General features: G+C 35.5%; 1 protein-coding gene across 14 annotated transcripts in view; it reads left to right on the forward strand.

Annotated features, from left to right (window-relative positions):
* The window catches only part of hppy (MAP4K3-like protein hppy), a 318,991-nt gene that overhangs the window by 276,467 nt on the left and 21,964 nt on the right, over positions 1 to 20,560 (forward strand). For 10 of the 14 annotated variants that reach the window (XR_010950503.1, XM_067770997.1, XM_067770995.1 and 7 more), the window contains 5 exons: positions 3,044 to 3,142; positions 5,731 to 6,029; positions 13,782 to 13,869; positions 17,372 to 17,435; positions 19,178 to 19,240. Coding sequence is in view for 13 of the 14 variants with exons in the window: in XM_067770997.1 (XP_067627098.1) it covers positions 3,044 to 3,142; positions 5,731 to 6,029; positions 13,782 to 13,869; positions 17,372 to 17,435; positions 19,178 to 19,240 (613 nt within the window). In the remaining variant the exon portion in view is untranslated. The remainder of the gene's footprint in view (positions 1 to 3,043; positions 3,143 to 5,730; positions 6,030 to 13,781; positions 13,870 to 17,371; positions 17,436 to 19,177; positions 19,241 to 20,560) is intronic. The other 4 variants (XM_067771001.1, XM_067771002.1, XM_067771005.1 and 1 more) reach the window with 1 other exon arrangement.

The following is a 20,560-nucleotide window of genomic DNA, read 5'->3' on the forward strand; positions in this document are numbered from 1 at the left end:
ATTATATTATACATATATGTTACATAAGTAAATTAATATCCTGTCGTTGTATACAATTTTTGTGCAAATATCTGATTGTCCAAAATAAAATGTTTATTTTGCGATATTGATAGTTTAATGTTTTTACTTAATGGGTAACCTAAATTATGTGGCAACACTACTCGAAATCATGTTTAAATAAATACCTTTCTTTTGATACCCATAGTGGCATATCTCCTTGAACTTTTTTTTCAAACAGTTGGCAACCTTTTAAAACCATCCCAAATAAGAACATCCAAGAGTTTAGAATGTTGCGTGCTACCAAAGTACAAAATTTCAAGCTGTTTCCCACGAAGTCGCAGATATGCCAAGGATACAATGAAGATATGTGGCAACCCTAGATGAAAGGTATTTTCAATGAGATATGGCGTAAAATATCTTTCATTTAGTACGCACGTTGGCATATGTCTTGTGTATATATTTTTCGAAACCTCAAACAGTTGGTAATCTTATAAAAATTGTTGAAATAGCAATACCTTGGTAAGCGAACTGAAAATGTACATAGCTTGCCACCTACACAATATCGAAATCATTTTCGAGAAGTTAGCTCGGTAAACATATTAAGATTATGTAGCAACCCTAGGAGGAAATTCTTAGAAATATTTTTACTAAAATGCGACGGCGGCCACCGTGGTGTGATGGTAGCGTGCTCCGCCTACCACACCGTATGCCCTGGGTTCGCACCCCGGGCAAAGCAACATCAAAATTCTAGAAATAAGGTTTTTCAATTAGAGGAAAATTTTTCTAAGCGGGGTCGCCCCTCGGCAGTGTTTGGCAAGCGCTCCGGGTGTATTTCTGCCATGAAAAGCTCTCAGTGAAAACTCATCTGCCTTGCAGATGCCGTTCGGAGTCGGCATAAAACATGTAGGTCCCGTCCGGCCAATTTGTAGGGAAAATCAAGAGGAGCACGACGCAAATTGGAAGCGAAGCTCGGCCTTAGATCTCTTCGGAGGTTCTTTATTTATTATATATATATATATTTATTTTATTTAAAATATGACGTAAATACCTTTCTTTTAATGCTCATTTTGGTATATCCAATTTCAATTTTTTATTTGAAATGGGTTGTAGAAACATCTAAAGCAATAACATCCAAACTAGGGAGCGTAGACTATAGAAACAAATTTTGATCTGGTTGTACAAAACTTCTTTCGAGTAGTAGCGAGTACATAAAGAAAGAAATATAATAACATTCGGTGGCAACCCTTTCAATACAATACGACATAAATAAGACTTTATAGAGATTTAATTAAGAGGTATAATCGAAACAGCTGTCGCCTTGTCCGTCCTGGTGTGACGTTGTTTAAAATTTTCCCAAATTATTAAATAATTTATAAAATTAAAAATTGCTTCAAATAAATGTTTTCATACATTTAAAGCAATGAAGGCAATCCCCGCTTAATTCATACAAATAAATAACTTTCGTTTAGTGCCCATTTCGGCATATCTCAATTACATTTCATTTAAATTTTAAAAAGGTGGCAACCTTGTAGAAACATCCTAGGCAGCAACATCCAAAGTAGAGAGCTTTTCGAGATAGTAGTGGGTACAAAAGTAATAAATATAACAAGGTTACGTGGTAACTTTCATTTGATACATATAGACCAATCGCATCTAGCTTTTAAGAAATTTCAAATAGGTGGCAACCTCGAAAAAACATAATAAGCATCAACAACTGAGCGAAAAAGATTAGAATACAGCAACTGTAACATGCAAGGAAAGTTTCATCCAAATGTGTCAAGTTGTTTTTGAGATAGTAGCAAAAATATAAAAATAAATATAATTAAATGAGATGGCAACCCTAGGTGGCACTTCCGCTTAGAAATATTTTTGTTGAAATGAACCATGAAATATTTTTTATTTTATTTCCATATTGGCATATCTAACTTCACTTTTAGAAATTCGAATAAGTGGCAACCTTGAAAAGACATTGACAATCCCTGATGCAAAGGGTGCACCCCTTTATAAAGGCCGCCGCACAATGACATTTTTCATATAGATGCGTTTAACACAAGCTTATGCATTCCAATAACATCGCCACAATCAACCAAGATGTTGCATTTGTAAATATGAAGAAACTTCAGACTTGGTAATTGAAGTTTATTACGCCTTGCCCATTCACATACAAAATTTCGCGAAGCACTGTTATAAACATTCTCTCTATACAACAAAAATACTTGCCAACATATTTTGTGTCGTAATCGATTGCTATATTGCAGTTTTTATTTGCGAAAAATGTTAGAAAATGTACCAACCAGTGGGAAAAACAATTTCACTTGCAAGGTGTGCCAACACGCTTAGCCAAAGCAAATGTCAAATTCTTCTTATGATTTGCTTGAAAAAAAAATTTGGGAGATGGCTACTTTTCAATATCAGATGGCGCCAATGTCGCTCATTCGACCGTTCTCCATAAAAATACGTGCAATCTACGCATAATGCATAGGCTTGTGTTAAACTCATCTATATGAAAACTTCTTATGTGTCGGAGCTGTAAGGCTAAATACTTGCATCAAATTCACAACAACACTAACTTCAACGACCATTTCACATTACTCATACGCCGTGTATGCCTCGTCGAAAGTGTTCTTAGTCTTGCTGCTGGCTCTTCCAATGGCTTTTGCTTCGGCTGTTTGGTTGCTGCTATTGTTGTTGCTTTTGATGCCCACAGCTATAATTTATGCAACCATACTAATTGCAAGTTTGTTGTTTGTTGCAGACACAAAATTATTAAATCAGTCTGCAATTAAAATGTAAATAAGCCACAACATATTAATGATGATTGTAAATTAGAGAGAGCGAGAGGGAGTGCGAGCAATTTGTGTGGAGTTATGTGTGCCAGCAAGTGACAGTAGCAATAAAGTGTGAAAAATTTAAACTCAATGAAACAGCAGTTATATGATGTCGAATATAATTTATAACCACATTTTTTTTTTTTTTTTTAATATTTATAATTCAAATTTGTCAAATTTCATTTTAATCTTTTTTTATATTTCTTCCATTCTAGGCACACCATATTGGATGGCGCCCGAAGTGGCCGCTGTTGAACGCAAAGGTGGCTACAATCAATTATGTGATATATGGGCGGTGGGCATTACAGCAATTGGTAAGTTCAAATCAAGGAACATAAATAAATAATTCTAGCAATTTCTATAGTTAATACATAGAGATGTAGCAAATTATCGGGAGTTATTTGTTTGTAAGGCACACAAACCATTGTTCAAGTCATGAATTTGTGTTAATGTAAGAATGTATGCATTCTTTGTTTATTTTTGTTGTTGTACATATCCGTACATAGCTGTACAACAACAAGGAGCTTATACTCAAGTTATTGCACTTTTAATGAAGGCAGCAGCGATAGAATGCCAATAAATTAACAACTGCCTAGTTCAGTCACTCACAAGCAGTATTGCCTTGTGCTACTTTATTCAACTTGAGCAAATACTGAGCGGGGGAGCTAACAAAAGTTCAATTAATTAATTACTTGTCGAACATTGAACTTGAAAACAAAAAACATAACAATCATTTAACATTTGTAAGACGCTGTCGTAAACATTAGCTTCAAAACTGCGAGTTAAAATGTTGGCAAAAAACGCAAACAACCGAAGATACAACATCGCCCAAATTTCACCATCAACGCAAACAGTTAACCGGTATGTAACACACTTCGGTGGTCTGTTCAAACTAAAGTCGCTGCATATTTTCCAAATTTTCTAGGATATGTTTGCACCATCTCGACAGATCATTTTCAAATGGTTCTTAAGATCGTAATACGACCTAACTTATGGTTCAAATAATCTCTGCTTCTCTTGTCACTTTTCTTTAAACATCTTAAAAACACTCACTGGGGCTTGAATTGTAGAACGTTGAAGGGGCTATTGCCTGCATTACCTCAGTTCCGAAACTGAGATAGACGCTCTGATAGAGAAATTTATCTCGCATACTAAAGCGGCTTGTGTCATACTGTCCGATGAAAAATTGAAGACGAAAGACAGGCGCCTGTGACATGGCAGCATGCCTGTTGTAAGGGGAGGAAGGGAAACGGCTCACCATTGTATTGTTAAGTAAATAAGCAACCCCTAGATTACAAAGAATTAGGCGCGTTTCTAGACATCGAAGGGGCGTTTAACGATGTTCTGCCTGGAGCTAACGGAAAAAATAGCTTGGCATACGAGACGATTGAATATATTAACAAACTTTAGAACCTTCCAGCGTAGTGGGGAGAGAGAAAAGTGTGCGGCGGCACTTCATCTATCTCCCTTGCTTTAGATTGTCGTAGTGAACATATTTCTGGGAGACCTCAAAAACAGTGGCTGGTCCTGGTTGGTGGTAAACATATATAGCTGCACTGCCCGCTGGTTTAAGGGCTATCTGGTGACAGGTTCAAGGCGAGCTGAGTCATGTAGAGTAGCTGTCAACATAACAGAATGGGACTAGTTCTTCTTGCGAGAAGTTGTAAAAGCTTTACTCACTGGTCTCCCCTACTAACTCACTCAATATGGACGATATGGCTACGAAGACCTCGATTTCCTTGAACAACTGCTCTAATGCTATCGTCTTAGTTGGGAAGTCTTGTCAAAGGTTATACACTGAATTTAGGCTATTGAACGATTCTCTTGTTCGACTCTATCCCAAGCAGGACCGAGTAATGTGTGCCTGCTGTGCAATCTTCAACCACTTCATACCCTCGATAGAAGGATAGAGGAAAGGGATCGTCGGGCGTTTGCTAACTGGCTAACTGACAGGTCGAAACTGAAAAGGATGGTTGGTGAGTGGGATTTCTGGCATGATCTGCTATAAACCTACAGTTCAAACTGCCAGGTCACTGAATAATTATCGGAAGTCAACGCGTTTGAAGATACAGTGAACAGGATGTCAATCAGAGCTACAGCGGTTAAAAATTTTTAAATTTACTCGGATAGCTAGAACGTGGTCTAATAGTTGTGTGTGAGACTGCCCCAAGCTATTTCAGGATTGGGATCATACCGATCTCGAGTCATGGATCTTTTAAACCACAGCGGTAGAACTAAACCGCCCCTTCTTACGCAGCTCCATGCTGTCTAAGCGAGCATCTCTTGTCAAGGTTGCTGCCACTCAACCTAACCTTAATCAACTTGAAAACTACCACCTTCTTTGTTCTGATGTGACCCGACCAAACAAAATTTTCAGCCCTTTGCCGTTTGGAATACTTTTTCGCCTTCTGGTACACTAAACAAACTTTTGTTAGTCGCTTAATACATACATATTTTATCTATTTGTGTGTTCTCAAATGTCATTTGTGGCATTGCGTGCTCACGCATATAATCATCCTCTCAAATGCTTTCTTCCTGCCGTAGCATTAATGTCATTAAGCTCACTACTCAAAATACCAAGCCTCGTGTTTTTTTTTTGGTTCGGCCCCGATTAAATGCGGTGAAATTTTATGGATTTGCGGCTATAACGTTCAAAATCGATGAATTATGCGTAATGATTTATTATAACTCCTGGCAAAGGAGGCTTATGAGGAATTAGTAAAAAAATACAGCTGGAGCACGAGAATGTGGCCGCCAGCTTTTTGTGATACATTAAAATTGCAAATGAATTATGTTTTTATTTTTTATTTTTATAGAAATGTGTAATTAATTCTACAAATTTTTCGTGCACTAAATCCGTTTTTCATCAAAAATATCTTTTTGTTTATCTTCTATTTAACAGAACTTGCTGAACTCCAACCGCCAATGTTCGATTTGCATCCGATGCGTGCGTTGTTCCTTATGTCCAAAAGTGGTTTCAAACCGCCAACATTAAGCAACAAAGAAAAATGGAGTCCCACCTTTCATAATTTTGTTAAGACGGCGTTAACAAAAAACCCCAAAAAGCGTCCCACCGCCGAGTGTCTGCTAAAGCATCCGTTCGTGCAGGGCGAAATGTCGGTGCGCGTGGCTAAAGAGTTATTACAGAAATTCCTAAGTCCAAATCAGCAATTCTATTACTATTTAGATGGGGAGGAAGAGGTAAGTGATACAACATTCTGAAATGTCAACTAAGCGTTTCGCATGCTGTACCATATCTAATAGCATTCCAATGATACCGTTATCAAATGCTGACAGCAGACTTGTGTTAGTTTTATTTACCCAGTAAACGTGTAAGGCAAAGTTCAACTACGCAAATTGAAAGTTACTCACGAAGCTTCGAAAAAGAAATCGACCTAAGTAAATTTTTTGGGGCCTTATTATGTATTAGAGCTTACGATTTCTCTTCAAACACAAGTGATAATTTCGAGGCCTGAGATTATTCCAGAAATCGAGAACTCGCGAGATACATCGAATAAATTGAATGTCCAGCGAGCTTGACGAGTATTTCCAGATCCGAGAATCTCGTAAGAAATATCTTCTCGAGCAAGTTCTGTATTATGTATCTCCATTCGAAAGAAACTTTTTCGGATTTGAAAACAAATATATGTAACTTGACATAATCACATTTAGAAGAATATGGCCCCTGATTTTTTTTACATTTAGGAGCTATTGTGCTTATTTTTTTAGGACGAAAACTAAAGTTTTTCTCTGTTACGCGGTTCGTTGCTTTTCTACCACTTCATCACGGAGCCTCTTTTATGTTTTATATACGCGTAGGAGAACTCAATTGACTTTAGTTTATTTTCAATATTTTGTATTCCAAAAAATTTATACAGTAATGAAATTTATACAGAAAATGTGTCTTAATTCTTAGGAGGTTTTATCTGCGCACAACAAAGAAAAACACCCCCAATAAAAAAGGCTTTTGCCAGTGATATGGCAAAAGTTTTAAGGCTTATGAGTAGATGAGAGGAGAAACCGAAATACTGCATGTGCGCTGACTTGTGTCGGTGTTCTTGTGAACAGAAAGGCTGACATCACAGCTCTACAATAAGTCTTAACCGGATTGCGAAGTGGACTAGTGTGGTGGCAAGTTCGAGAATCGTAAGCTCTATTATGTATCTCGATTCGATAGAAACTTTTTCGGATTTGAAAACAAATATATGTAACTAGACATAATCACATTTTCTTTCGAATCGTGTAAAAGAATATGGCCCCCGATTTTTTTTAAATTTAGGAGTTATTGTGCTTATTTTTTTAGGACGAAAACTAAAGGTTTTCTCTGTTACGCGGTTCGTGGCTTTTCTACCACTTCATCAGGGAGTCTCTTTTATGTTTTATGTACGCTTAGGAAAAGAGAATTGATTTTAGTTTATGTTTTAAAAATATTTTCCAAAAAGCTCTTAAATAAAAAAAGAAAGCTTTTTGGTTAAAGCTTTTAAATATTTTGTATTCCATCAAATTTATACACTAAGTAAACAATTCAATTCATGGGGCCGACGAGCTGACTCCGATAATGTGCCTTAATTTTTAGAAGGTTTTATCTGCGCTCTTTGGATTTGGTCAAAGAAAAAACACCTCTAATAAAAAAGGCTCCTGCTATTGATATGGAAAAAGTTGTAAGGCTTATGAGTAGATGAGAGGAGAGACCAAAATACTGCATATACGCTGATTGGTGTTCTTGTGAATAGAAAGGCGGACATCACAGCTCTGCAATAAGTCTTAACCGGATCTGCGAAGTGGACTAGTGTGGTTGAGTATCTCGCCGCGATCTGCAGCAAAGCGAAAATTTCTTAAGTCTCATTCATTGACGCCTACACAGATGAGAATCGCTCCGAGAAAGGATGTGTCCAATGAGGATTAGAAAAGATGAAAGAGCGCTGCAACCGCCGCGGTGCCAAAGTCGTGCTTGGGGCAAGGAGGGCGGTCTAAGTCCTGCAGTTAGAAAAATCAGCCTTCGCAATTCCACATCCGCTCATGGGATAAGCTTGCTAGGCATTGCTGCGAGATACGAAATATAGATATCTATAGTATCATATACAGCATAAATAGATCCACCTGCATACTTCGTTGCCTTTTGCTGAAACAACGCAAGATACGAAATCGATAAACCTGAATATTTGGTTGTCTTGTGATCAAAAAAACGCGTAATCAAAACGATACTGGCGTGTTAAGGCGTCGTTGATGTACGGCCTTCTTAAGGTCCAAATTATATTCGCACAATCATTTCCTCATGCAGCTATCATCTTATGCATTTTCCACTCAGCTGCCGCACCTGCTTTCTACGATCGAAGTAAAATATATTTGACTCCGTACCGACGCTGAATACACTTTAGGCTTGCATGGGAAAGGAAAGACGCTGCTGTAGGGTCATTTTTATGCCGAGGTGATATAAGCCATTACCGTGAGGATATAGGGGGAACAGTGTCTTGATTAAGGGGGAAATGACAATGAGTAACAAGTTTGGAGTTGGCAGAGAATTAAAGGAAGAGTGAGAGTTGAAGTGGGATTGGGATTGGCTATGGCAGGGGAAGTGATAATGAGAATAGGAGAGGGAACGATAGTGGGAATGAGAATAGAAGTGATAGTGGGAGTGGGGTGGAACTGGAAGTGAGTGTGGGACTGGTATTGAAAGAGTGAGATGGGAAATAAGGAGAAATGGAATATAAATTAGAATTAGATGGGTAAATAGTGAAATAAATATATAAAGTCAACCAAATTTACAGACATTTTGAAACTCTTTTGCTACCTGTGTTACGCATATAAACGTATCTTTACATGTGATCCAAATTAAACTCATATGCCTGTGTGAAAATATGTGTAACGGATTGTCGCCGATGCCGTTGGTGGGCGGAGTGGCCATAATTTATGGCACTATCGAATTTGTATGTGACTGGCATAAGAAATGTTTTGCATGTATTGGTGTTGATGATTTTTTGGTTGAAAGGAGTCAAATGTATTTGGCATTCCAAAACACAAAGGCCTTGTTTTTGTGCCAATCGCACGCACGCCTTCACACACACACATACAACCAAAATGCTGTGAATGATATGATACATCCATCGGTATGCGCTATGAGGCATTTGGGGGAACAAGATAAATACAAAGAAGTTGTTTGCTTGGAATTTTCGAAATCAATACACCTTTGTGTATTCTAGGTTAGCAGTGACAATCGGCTCTCTGCCGTAGAGGCGCTAAACACACACACACACGCATGTATATTAAAACTCACTTGACATACATGCATACATACGTTGAAAGTCGTGTGAAACTGTAGAAAGTAATTGTTTTCATCGTTGAGTTCTCAAATGTACAATTCCAAATTTGTATGCATGGACTTTTTAGAATACCAACCACAAACTTGCGCCACTTTTCGGCAGCGAAACGCCCAGGCAGAGTCAATTTGGCGCCGTTTTCAATGCTATACATTTGCTAAATGGTTGTCCTTTGTTTGTGAATTTTTTTGGGGTTTCTCTTTATATGCTAAAACTCTTTCCAGATTTCAATAGATTTGAAGTGGTTTTTGAATTCTCACACACTAACAGATTATTCCCACTTTTAACTTGTCGCTTTTTACACTCAATTAAATTTATTGATTGTTAGGTAAACATTTTCGATTTAGTATGAGATTTGGCAAACTAAAAACACATGCATCGTTTCTATATGTCATGAAACGTGACTGTATGTGTGTGTTTTGCAGGACGACAGAATGCGCTGGTGGTAAATTGAAATTCTGAAAAGAAACAAAACCCATTTGGGGTTGAATGAACCCAAAATATATTGCCATTGGGAAAAATCTAACTCTTTGACCGCGCCCAGTTTTTTGATATCGAACATTTCGAAGAATATGAAATATTTCATTGGTGAATACTGATTAATTGATAAAACTTGGCAAATGAAATGATCCTATCACGCAAGTTACAAATTAAGTTAAATATTGGAAAATGGGAAAAGTTGGCTAAATCTGTTATGATCACGCCCACTTTTTAAAAACATTTGTTTTAAAGGTCGAAACTTAAGAAACTGTTCAATATCTTTTTAGTATGTCATCATAGTCATTAATTGCGGATCAATAGCGTTTAGGTCTTCATCCGCCACTCCCTTCCAACTCGATGAAGGTCTTCCCTTTCCCCTGATTCCAAATACCGGTGCCGGAGCCGGAGTGCTTCTATTATTCGCATTACATGACGTAGCCATGGAAGCGTTTGTCCTATATTCAAAAGCGCATAAAGTTCGCGCAGCTCATCATTAAAACTTCTCTTCATGGTAGGTAGGTAGGTTGAACTGGCCGGTCCATGAAGACCTCACATATACTGATTGAGTCCGTAGTGTTACCAGAAGTTTGTTTTAACGACCAAACTGAAAAACCCTATCAAAAACCAGGGCCTATGTTATAAAATAACTCCGTCCTCTTGGCAAATACTAGAAGCTTCCTAGGACTTAAGCCACTTGCTGCTTCTAGATCTGACAGCTGTATCACTCCTAATAGCTGGAGTCTTAGCCTGGCAAGTGCAGGGCAAGAGCACATAACGTGCTCGATCGTTTCCTCCTCCAACCCGCACTTCCTACATCTGCTATCACTGACCAAGCCTAGTTTAAAGGCATGTGACGCCAGAAGGCAGTGTCCAGTCAGAATACGCGTCATGAGTCTACAGTCCTCTCTTTTTAATGAGAGGAGCAACTGTGTTAGTCTAAGGTTGTAAGACCTACACATAATCTTCGACACTTTACAGCCCCGCGCTTGAACCCACGCCTTTCCCGCTTGGTCGATCATGTGCACCTCTCGACTTCGCTTAATCTCGCCCAATGTAATTGGGACATCTACGGAGCAAGCTTCAAGGGATGCGCCCTTTTTAGCTATTTCGTCCGCTTTTTCATTCCCATCTATTCCCATATGCCCTGGGACCCAATATAGATGTATGCTTCTCCCTGTCCCGATTCTCTCCAGAGACTGCTTACACTCTAACACGCATTTAGATGCTGTGCTATGCGAGATTATTGCCTTAATTGCTGCTTGACTGTCAATATAAAAGTTAACACGGTTGCAGCTTAAGCTATTCTCTTCCAGGGTTTCTACTGCTTTGGTTACGGCCAATATTTCCGCTTGGAAAACGCTACAGTAATCCGGCAGCCTGTAGGATCTGCTTATTTCCGGATCAGCGCAGTATACCGCAGACCCTACTCCTTCCACTACTTTGGAACCATCGGTGTACACATGTATCGCCTCGTCCGCCATTTGCGCACCCTTACGCCAACCGTCCACCTCTATTGTGGCCTTAAGATCTCCCTCGAAGCGCAGATAGGGAATCATGTAGTCTGTTCGTCTTCTGATTGATGACGCTATACTACTATGGCCATATGGTCGGCGCTCAAGCTGCCCCGAAGCACCGAGCCTGGTTGCGGTCGTTAACGCTTTGTTCTTTGCTACCAGTTCTACAGGTGGGATGTGCAAAATGGCATACAGTGCAGCCGTCGGGGTTGTTTTCAGGGCTCCCGTAATGCTAAGCATCGATAGTCTGCATACCCGCTCTAATTTTTTGAGGTATGTTGTTTTTTGTGTGGCTTTCCACCAAGCAAGAACTCCATAGTATAGAATAGGGCTTACAATCGCTGTAAAAACCCAATGAGAAAGAGAGGGCGATAGGCCCCATGTACACCCCAGCATTCTTTTACATGCATAGAGTGCCGTTGAGGCCTTCTTGACCCTCTCCTCCACGTTGAGCTTCCATGACAGCTTACTGTCTAGGAAAGGTCCCTATATTTTTCAAAAAACTTTCCTGTCTTCTTTCGAGCAATACATCAGATGAAGTATGTTGAGAGATAGCTTAACTTTTCAATGGCCTGCTCAGTTTAAAGTAGCACGTGTTGGCAATAATGGTTCTCTGCTGATTTATAGGCTAACCTTGTTTTCGCTGTTATTTTTGCATGCCTCATAGACGAAGTCATTCACTGTCTCGAATTTATATCCGTCAATAGTGGCGTGACTGCAACGAGGCGAATGCGTCAATTTTTTTCATTTCTGACAGCAACTACTTCGTCTCGTTCACTGCAATACCCATTTTATCGCTTATTTTTATAGACCATAGAAGTCATCGAGCATATATCGAGCTTGTTAAATCATGTAACCCTCGTAGGAACTGAAAATCAGACTTGACAGCATACCGGCAAGTCCTTTTCGCGCTGTCAAGGTCTGCTTTGAGGTCGAAAAAGAAATGGTGGATATAGATTATCTTATCGTGAGACTTATTCTGGATTTCATATATGGCGAAGCTCTGGTCTCAAGCAGATTTTTCAAATCAGTATCCGCACTGATAAGGTACAATCAAATTGAATTATACACAACGCTTAGCAGGGTTAGTTAATGGCTTCCATATTTGGGTGTAAACTCTTTCGTTATCCCTAATTGGTTCTTCCTAAGTAGTCTGCACACAGATAGTTCTATTGTTTTGCATCACATATTTTTCTTATCGCATTTCTTTCGAAGTCGAATGTGCATATTGACCCCTAATCGCAATTTTGGTATAATCAATTAATCTTATTTGGTAATATAAACGAAATAAGTACATTCCCATCGGTATAATACTGATGCTCGAATTACCGACTTTTTTTGGAATATGTTGAAAAATGTGATTTTCGTGTTACATTTTCGTTACACATGCCACACTCGAGCCAGCTTTATATAGAATTTCCCTTTTTCTCGACATGCTTATGTACACACATGTGTATACTTGTCTATGTAGGCACTATTCAATAGGGAATTCTAGAAACTTTTATTGCCTGATTGATTTATGAAATGTTAGTAAATGCCTATTGAAAATTATTGAATGCTCAAATACTTCGAATAAGTTGTGTTCTCTCATTTTTGTGTTCTCAATTTCGAAAGTCATACATATACACTTTGGAGTAAAAAAATTACAGCAAAAGGATTAGCAAATTTTCTAAAAGAAAACACGCAATTTATAACAAAAAGTAAGTAAATCAATTTCGAAATCATTTTCGAAAAAATTCGAAAATTCGTAGTTGTTGAAAGTCATCGTCATACAAATTCTCAAAAATTTCAATGAGTCATTTTTTTAGTATACAGTTTTTTAGTACAAGTCATTTTAGTCTGATAGGTTGCTTTATAATTTTATTTTATATGGAAAAAAATGTGCAGCAGTCTTAGAAAAAAAAATTTCAAAAAAATAAAGCGGATTACGAAAGACTTGTTCTCAGTTAGACTAAAATGAATTGTACTCCAAACTGCATGCTCAAAAGGTTTTAATACATTTTTTAAATCTTTATGGGGATTTTTAAGATCTTCGAATTTTCGATATTTTTTTCGAAATTGTTTTCGAAATAAGCTTAAATAGTTGTTTGTTATAAAATTCTTGAGAGTTTTTATATTAACAAAAGCCAAAAATAAAAGAAAAAAATAACTACTGAAATTTGCAAACCATTTTTACTACTAATTATTTACTCGCGTATGCGCATATTAACTGCGCAAATGTATGGCATTCTCTACGAAAATAAGCACTCCCAAAACGTCTTAGAAAGAATTTGTTGGAATAATCATCATGTTTCACCATTTATTTCGATAAAGTTTACTCAAAATAAACAAAGTAGCTCAATTGTTGTTAATAAGTAAGATAAAACTTATTACTACCACACTTTTCTCCTTTTATGCTTCAACACGTTTACTTTGTTTGACATACAGTCCACGAATCTCAGAATAAAGATAATTGAACCTTGTAATAAAACTTATTTTTCTTTGTTTTGCGCTTCCTTTTCACTCTGCCATACTCCATGAATTTGATTATACCACCAATGACAACGCTCGCCCAAATGTCATAAACATGTTGGCCATCATTACCTGTAACCACAACAACAACTACCCAAAATAAAAACAAACACAAAAAACCTTCAAAATAGACTGTCGCCAGCGTACCACAACGAATAGCAAGTAAAATGACTTCAAGGCCAAATGGTATTTCTCCGCAGAATCACACTTTGAAAACAGGTAAGTGTTTTACAACTAACCTCAATTGCGTACCATATTAAAGCACATATTTACATACAAATATAAGCACATATACCTATACGTTTACTTATATATATATTTGCAATAGTGTTGAAAAGTGCATAGCTTAAAAAGCAACCCTAACCTACACTCTTTGATTTTCTCAAAAGAAAAGTAGGTTTCACATATGTATGTTACATAGCTACACCTGTGAGTACAAAAGAAGCAGCAAACTAAATTTGCTAATTTTTTCAGTTAATTTATTCCTTCTTTTAAAGAAACAAATGGTTTGGAAAAATTTTGATTTTTTATCAAATCTTCATGAATGTTTGAAAATGTTTGTTTTAAATTATTGAATTGTATATGACGGAAACTATGTAAGACAACTGCGAATATGTTTTCGATAATTTTCGAAAAATTTTGAAAATCTGAAAATTTGTATCAAATATTGTTTCATTGACAATTTTGAGGTCCGTTTTATATTACACTGACAAAGTACTTCTCTGCAGTTTTGCATTGATTTTTTCCAAAGGGAATTTTCGACTTTCCTACATATATAAAATAAAATTTTTCATACTTCAAAAAATAAAAAATCTATATCATTTACTAATGCTTAATTAGGCTCTTTTGACCATTAGCATTTGGTGCAAATAAAAACAAACTTATTTCACCATTCCAACCCGACGTTTCGCTAGTCTCTCTAGCTTTTTCAAGGGCGATCTGTGTATTTTAATAACAAAAAGCAATACATTAATATAAAAAGAATACATTAATATAAACAAGTAAGGAAGGCTAAGTTTGGGTGTAACCGAACATTACATACTCAGTTGAGAGCTATGGTGACAACATAAGGGAAAATAACCATGTAGGAAAATAAACCAAGGGTAACCCTGGAATCTGTTTGTATGACATGTGGTATTAAAGAGTATTTTATGAGGGAGTGGGCCATAGTTCTATAGGTGGATGCCATTTAGGGATATCGCCATAAAGGTGGACCAGGGCTGACTCTAGAATTTGTTTGTACGATATGGGTATCAAACGAAAGGTATTAATGAGGGGTTTAAAAGGGAGTGGCGGTAGTTGTATATGTGAAGGCGTTTTCCAGATATCGGCCAAAATGTGGACCAGGGTGACCCAGAACATCATCTGTTGGATACCGCTAATTTATTTATTAAATATGTAATACCACGAACAGTATTCCTGCCAAGATTTCAAGGGTTTTTTATTTCGCCCTGCAGAACTTTTTCATTTTCTTCTACTTAATATGGTAGGTGTCACACCCATTTTACAAAGTTTTTTTTCTAAATTTATATTTTACGTTAATAAACCAATCCAATTACCATGTTTCTTCCCTTTTTTCGTATTTGGTATAGAATTATGGCATTTTTTTCATTTTTCGTAATTTTCGATATCGAAAAAGTAGGCGCGGTCATAGTCGGGTTTCGGCCATTTTTACACCAATACAAAGTGAGTTCAGATAAGTACGTGAACTGAGTTTAGTAAAGATACATCGATTTTTACTCAAGTTATCGTGTTAATGGCCAAGCGGAAGGACAGACGGTCGACTGTGTATAAAAACTGGGCGTGGCTTCAACCGGTCTCGCTCTTTTTCACAGAAATGAGTTATCGTCCTAGAATCTAAGCCCTTACCAAATTTCACAAGGATTGGTAAATTTTTGTTCGACTTATGGCATTAAAATTATCCTTGACAAATTAAATGAAAAAGGGCGGAGCCACGCCCATTTTGAAATTTTCTTTTATTTTTGTATTTTGTTGCACCATATCATTACTGGAGTTGAATCTTGACATAATTTACTTATATACTGTAAATATATTACATTTTTTGTTAAAATTTGACTTTAAAAAACTTTTTTTTATAAGTGGGCGTGGTCGTTCTCCAATTTTGCTAATTTTTATTAGGCATACATATAGTAATAGGAGTAACGTTCCTGCCAAATTTCATCATGATATCTCCAATGACTGCGAAATTACAGCTTGCAAAACTTTTAAATTATGTTCTTTTAAAAGTGGGCGGTGCCACGCCCATTGTCCAAAATTTTACTAATTTTCTATTCTGCGTCATAAGTTCAACTCACCTACCATGTTTCATCGCTTTATCCGTCTTTGGTAATGAATTATTGCACTTTTTCGGTTTTTCGAAATTTTCGATTTCGAAAAGGTGGGCGTGGTTATAGTCCGATATCGTTCATTTTAAATCGTGATCTGAGATGAGTGCTCAGGAACCTACATACCGAATTTCATCAAGATACCTCAAAATTTACTCAAGTTATCGTGTTAACGGACGGACATGGCTCAATCAAATTTTTTTTCGATCCTCATGATTTTGATATATGTAAGTCTATATCTATCTCGATTCCTTTATACCTGTACAACCAACCGGTATCCAATCAAAGTTAATATACTCTGTGAGCTCTGCTCAACTGAGTATAAAAACAGAAAAGGCATAAGTGCGTAACATTTCAATATTAGTAATCACGTATTACATACAAACAAATATCAGAAAACAAGAGGCAAAAAACACTTTGAATAATATAACACGATTTATATAGAATCTAATCTATCAATAATTAAATTTTTTAAAAACGTTTTCGAAATTGATTTACATAGTTTTCGAATTTTTTTAAGCTGGTTTGTATAGTTCCGAAGGGTGTTTTAGATTGTTTTTCATAGACAAAATATAATTTTTTATACTTTGCATGGAAAAAATGCATTCGATCTAGTCTCGATTTTTTTTTTTTTTGAAAAGTTGCCGAAATTTATTTACATAGTTTTCGAATTTTTTTTAAATTGCTTTACATAACTCTCAAGAGCTCTTTAGAATGTATATAATAAAATTTTTCATATTTTATATGAAAGAAATTCTAATCGATCTGATCTCGAATTTTTTCAAAAATGTTTTCGCTATTGATTTACATAGTTTTCGAATTTTTCGAAATTGGTTTGCATAGCTCCGAAGGATAATTTCAATTTTTTTTCACATAAAAAATACAAATTTTTACAAAATAATCTAAGCGATCTAAACAACCTCGAATGTTTTCAAAAACGTTTTGGAAATCGATTTGCATAATTTTTGAAATTTGTTTGCGTTGCTCCGAAGGCTGTCTTGAATTATTTTGCATACAACAAATAGCATTTGCTAATTTCGAATTTTTGAAAACGTTTTCTAAGTTGACTTACATAGTCTTCGAAATTTTCGAAATTGGTGGAATTGAAGCTTCTTTTATTGAGATAAAATACTAAAGGAAGCAAATAACTGTTAAAGTTTCCAAATAATTTTTGCAAAGAGATGTTCGCTTTTAATTTTACTTATTTCGTACGCTTTATTGCATTTGTAGCATGCTTTAGGGCGATTTTCTGTGATTTGGCAAAGAGTTGCAGTTTCAACACTGATTTTTTGCACAAGAATGCAATAAATAAAATAATCTTATTTATTAAGTATGTATGTCCATCTCATTTAATGCCAAATTTAATTTTATTACAGGCATGACGACGAATTCACAATGGAATGATCGTTCATCTAGTCCCGAAACATTGCCAAGCGATATGTACGTATATGTTTCAATTTATTATCTTGTATACATATTTATTAATGTGTATACATTCATCTAGCATAGATATATATTCTTATATATATATTTCAATTTACTATGGAAAAAAACTATGCTTTTCTTTGCTATTTGTATGTCCATATTAAATGTGCCTGTATAAAACGCCTGAAAGTATACTTCAATTTCCTGTCTGTCTATTTAATTGCTTTATACGTGCTATAACAACAAAACACAAATACTTGTACTCCATACACACATACCAATAACAAAATTTTTTGCTTAATTTCGATGTCTTTATTTATGCCTTCCGCTTTATATGCCCCAGAGTGATGAACGAACATACATAGCTCTTAAAAGACACATCAATTTACATGCGCACACATACAGGCATTTATAAATTGTATATGTATGTATGCACATTAGGCTGGGTAAACATTTTAAAAACATCTTCGAAAAAATTTTTGTTGAAATCTTTATGGAAATTTTAAAACTTTTTTGCTTTGAATTCAGGAAACTTCTTGAGTATTCACATTCGTAGTCCAACTCATTTTAGTGTAGCAATTTTCACCGAAGCACATAATCAAAACTAAGTCAATCACGTCAAAAAAACTGGAAAAGTTTTCTTGATTGAATTTTATCAAAATTTCCAAATTTCTTTAGTTCAAAACCCCGAAATTTTTGGTTGTTATAATGAATGTAAAAACGTTTTCGAAAACATTCCACAAGTTTTTGAAAATCTTTATGAAAACTTCTTAATTTTATTATTAAAAGATATACGATGAATTCTGGAACAAAAACTATGTAATCGAATTTTTGAAACGTTTTTTAAGGCATTTCGAAAGTCGAAAAGGTTACAACTTCAGAATTGAAAAAACCTAATGAATTGTGTAACAAAATAAATGCTGTAGAATTTTTAAAAACTTTTTCGAAAAAATTAAAACATTCTAAAAGTTTTTAAAAATTTTCATGAATTTAGAGTTTTAGAAACTTTGTTGGTGGCCTCAAATAATCCTTTACTATACGAAAATACAGTGGAAAAAAGTTTTGAAATTTTGATGAAATTTTTTTTAAGTTATCGAGTTTTCGAAACCGTTTTTGAAACACGTTAACATTGTTTTCGTTTAAAAACATTTACCGTTTTTTTATGTACTCAAAAATTAATTGGACTGCAATCTAAAAGGTTTTTTTTTATTTATTGAGTTTTCGAATCTTTTCGAAAACGTTCGTTAAATAACTAATACAGTTTACCTTATTATTTTTTCTAAATGATGTAACAAAAAAAGTGTTCTTAAAGTATTATGTAGTATATAAGCACATATTTATATGCAAAATCCGAATATGTTGTGGATAAAGTCGTTAAAAAATTCGGTGCATACAAAATGACCCTCCCTAATGTGCATATAATCGTATGATAGTTTTAGTTCGTTCGCAAGCTATTCACATGTCAGCACACATTCCCATGCACTTTTTTTTTGTTATTCATACGTTTTTTTGTATTTTATCCTCTCATATACTATTTTGTAAATATAAAAATTTAAAATGCATTAATCTTCACTTCATCTTAATTGCGCTCGTATTTTCATTGATTTTTGCTCAGTTTTTATTCTGAAACACAATTTTTAAATAATTTTTTTTTTTAATTTTTATAAAAAAAAACCTATTTATTAACGTTTAATTCTGTTAACTTTATGCTTCATGACTTTTTCCGTCTCTTTCTTTATTTTATTTTGTTTTTTTAGTTCATTAGTCACAGCGAGTCGTCAAAAACTTACCGGCACCTTAATTATGAACATGTCCTTAAGGTTGGCTCACATTTATACACACACACATACGCACCACTGATAGTAAACACACACTTACATATCAGTAGCGAGTGTGTTAACCAGACAAATTTGTTTGAAATTATTGGTTTACTTTTTTTTGCTTACTTTTGCGCCTTTCGTTTTTCGTTTTTTGCATGTATTTTTTTTGGCCATCAATTTCTTTAGGCACTTTAACTGCGCTTTTTGCTCATAATTTATTTCCGTTTTACTTGCTGAAGTGCAAAATAAAAAAATAACGCAACAAAATTGCCGCCGTTGAAGTTAAGTTCTTGTTCGCATTTCACGTTTTTACTAGCAAATTTCAAACTAAAAAAAAGCTCAAAATAAACGGAAAGCACCCAAAAACGGCAGTTTTCACACTTTCGACCGCTCCTCTCACAGCCAAAGTTATATTTCCGTTGGGCAGATTGATTGTTGCTGCCAACAACGTTTTAATGTTAGTGTTTGTGCAACGCAGTTTGAGTGTTCAAGTGTGTGTGTTACTTGTAATAAAACAACAATAATGCAAGACTGCGATTTTTAACGCTTTTTTGCTGAGCTTATTTCCAATTTATGCTATTTGCCATTTTCGCTTTAAAATTTAATAATCCTTTTCGCATCCTGTCTTGCGTGTTTAGTCCTAATGTGTTTTGATTATAACGAGCTACATACACTTAGACTGCTATGAATTTTGTAACAGAAACTATGCAAATTAATCCCCAAAACGTTTTCGAAAAAATTCGAAAATTCGATAAAGTTTTACGAAAATTTCGAAGTTTTTAATTAGAATACTCTGAGGTTTTTCGAGTATGCAGTTTTGTAGCTCAATCAATTTTAGTCAAGTTCTAGGTATCTCGAAATTCGCTTTAATATTCTACAATTTTTAGCGACCTTTCTTTTTTAAATAAATAGTTTTCTTGCCGGCTTGAGGTCCAATTTTGTAAATAAAATTTTCAAAAATTGTTGAGTTTTTTTCTTCAATATATTTCGGTTACCTACTGTAACCGTCTTCAGGATTAACTATAACAATATAAAGAAACATAAACAAAATAAAAATAACAATTGACATCAAAACAAACATTCATAAAAAACATTATTTACATACATTATTTTACGCGTCCTCACTGCTCAACGCGGAGTTTTGTACTGTCCGTCTGTTTGTTATCAAATGTCTGTAGGAGCTCGCGCAATTATCGATGTCCGTCTTGTAGTTCATTCTTATGCTGGTCGGTGTGTTAATTATATGCAGCATTTCCAGTGTAAATCTTTTGTTATAATTGGTTTCTTGTTGGAGTATCGTCGTTTTATCAAAGTCTGGAA

The sequence above is a fragment of the Eurosta solidaginis genome, chromosome 3 (assembly GCF_040869045.1).
Source record: "Eurosta solidaginis isolate ZX-2024a chromosome 3, ASM4086904v1, whole genome shotgun sequence".
Taxonomy (NCBI): Eukaryota; Metazoa; Arthropoda; class Insecta; order Diptera; family Tephritidae; genus Eurosta; species Eurosta solidaginis.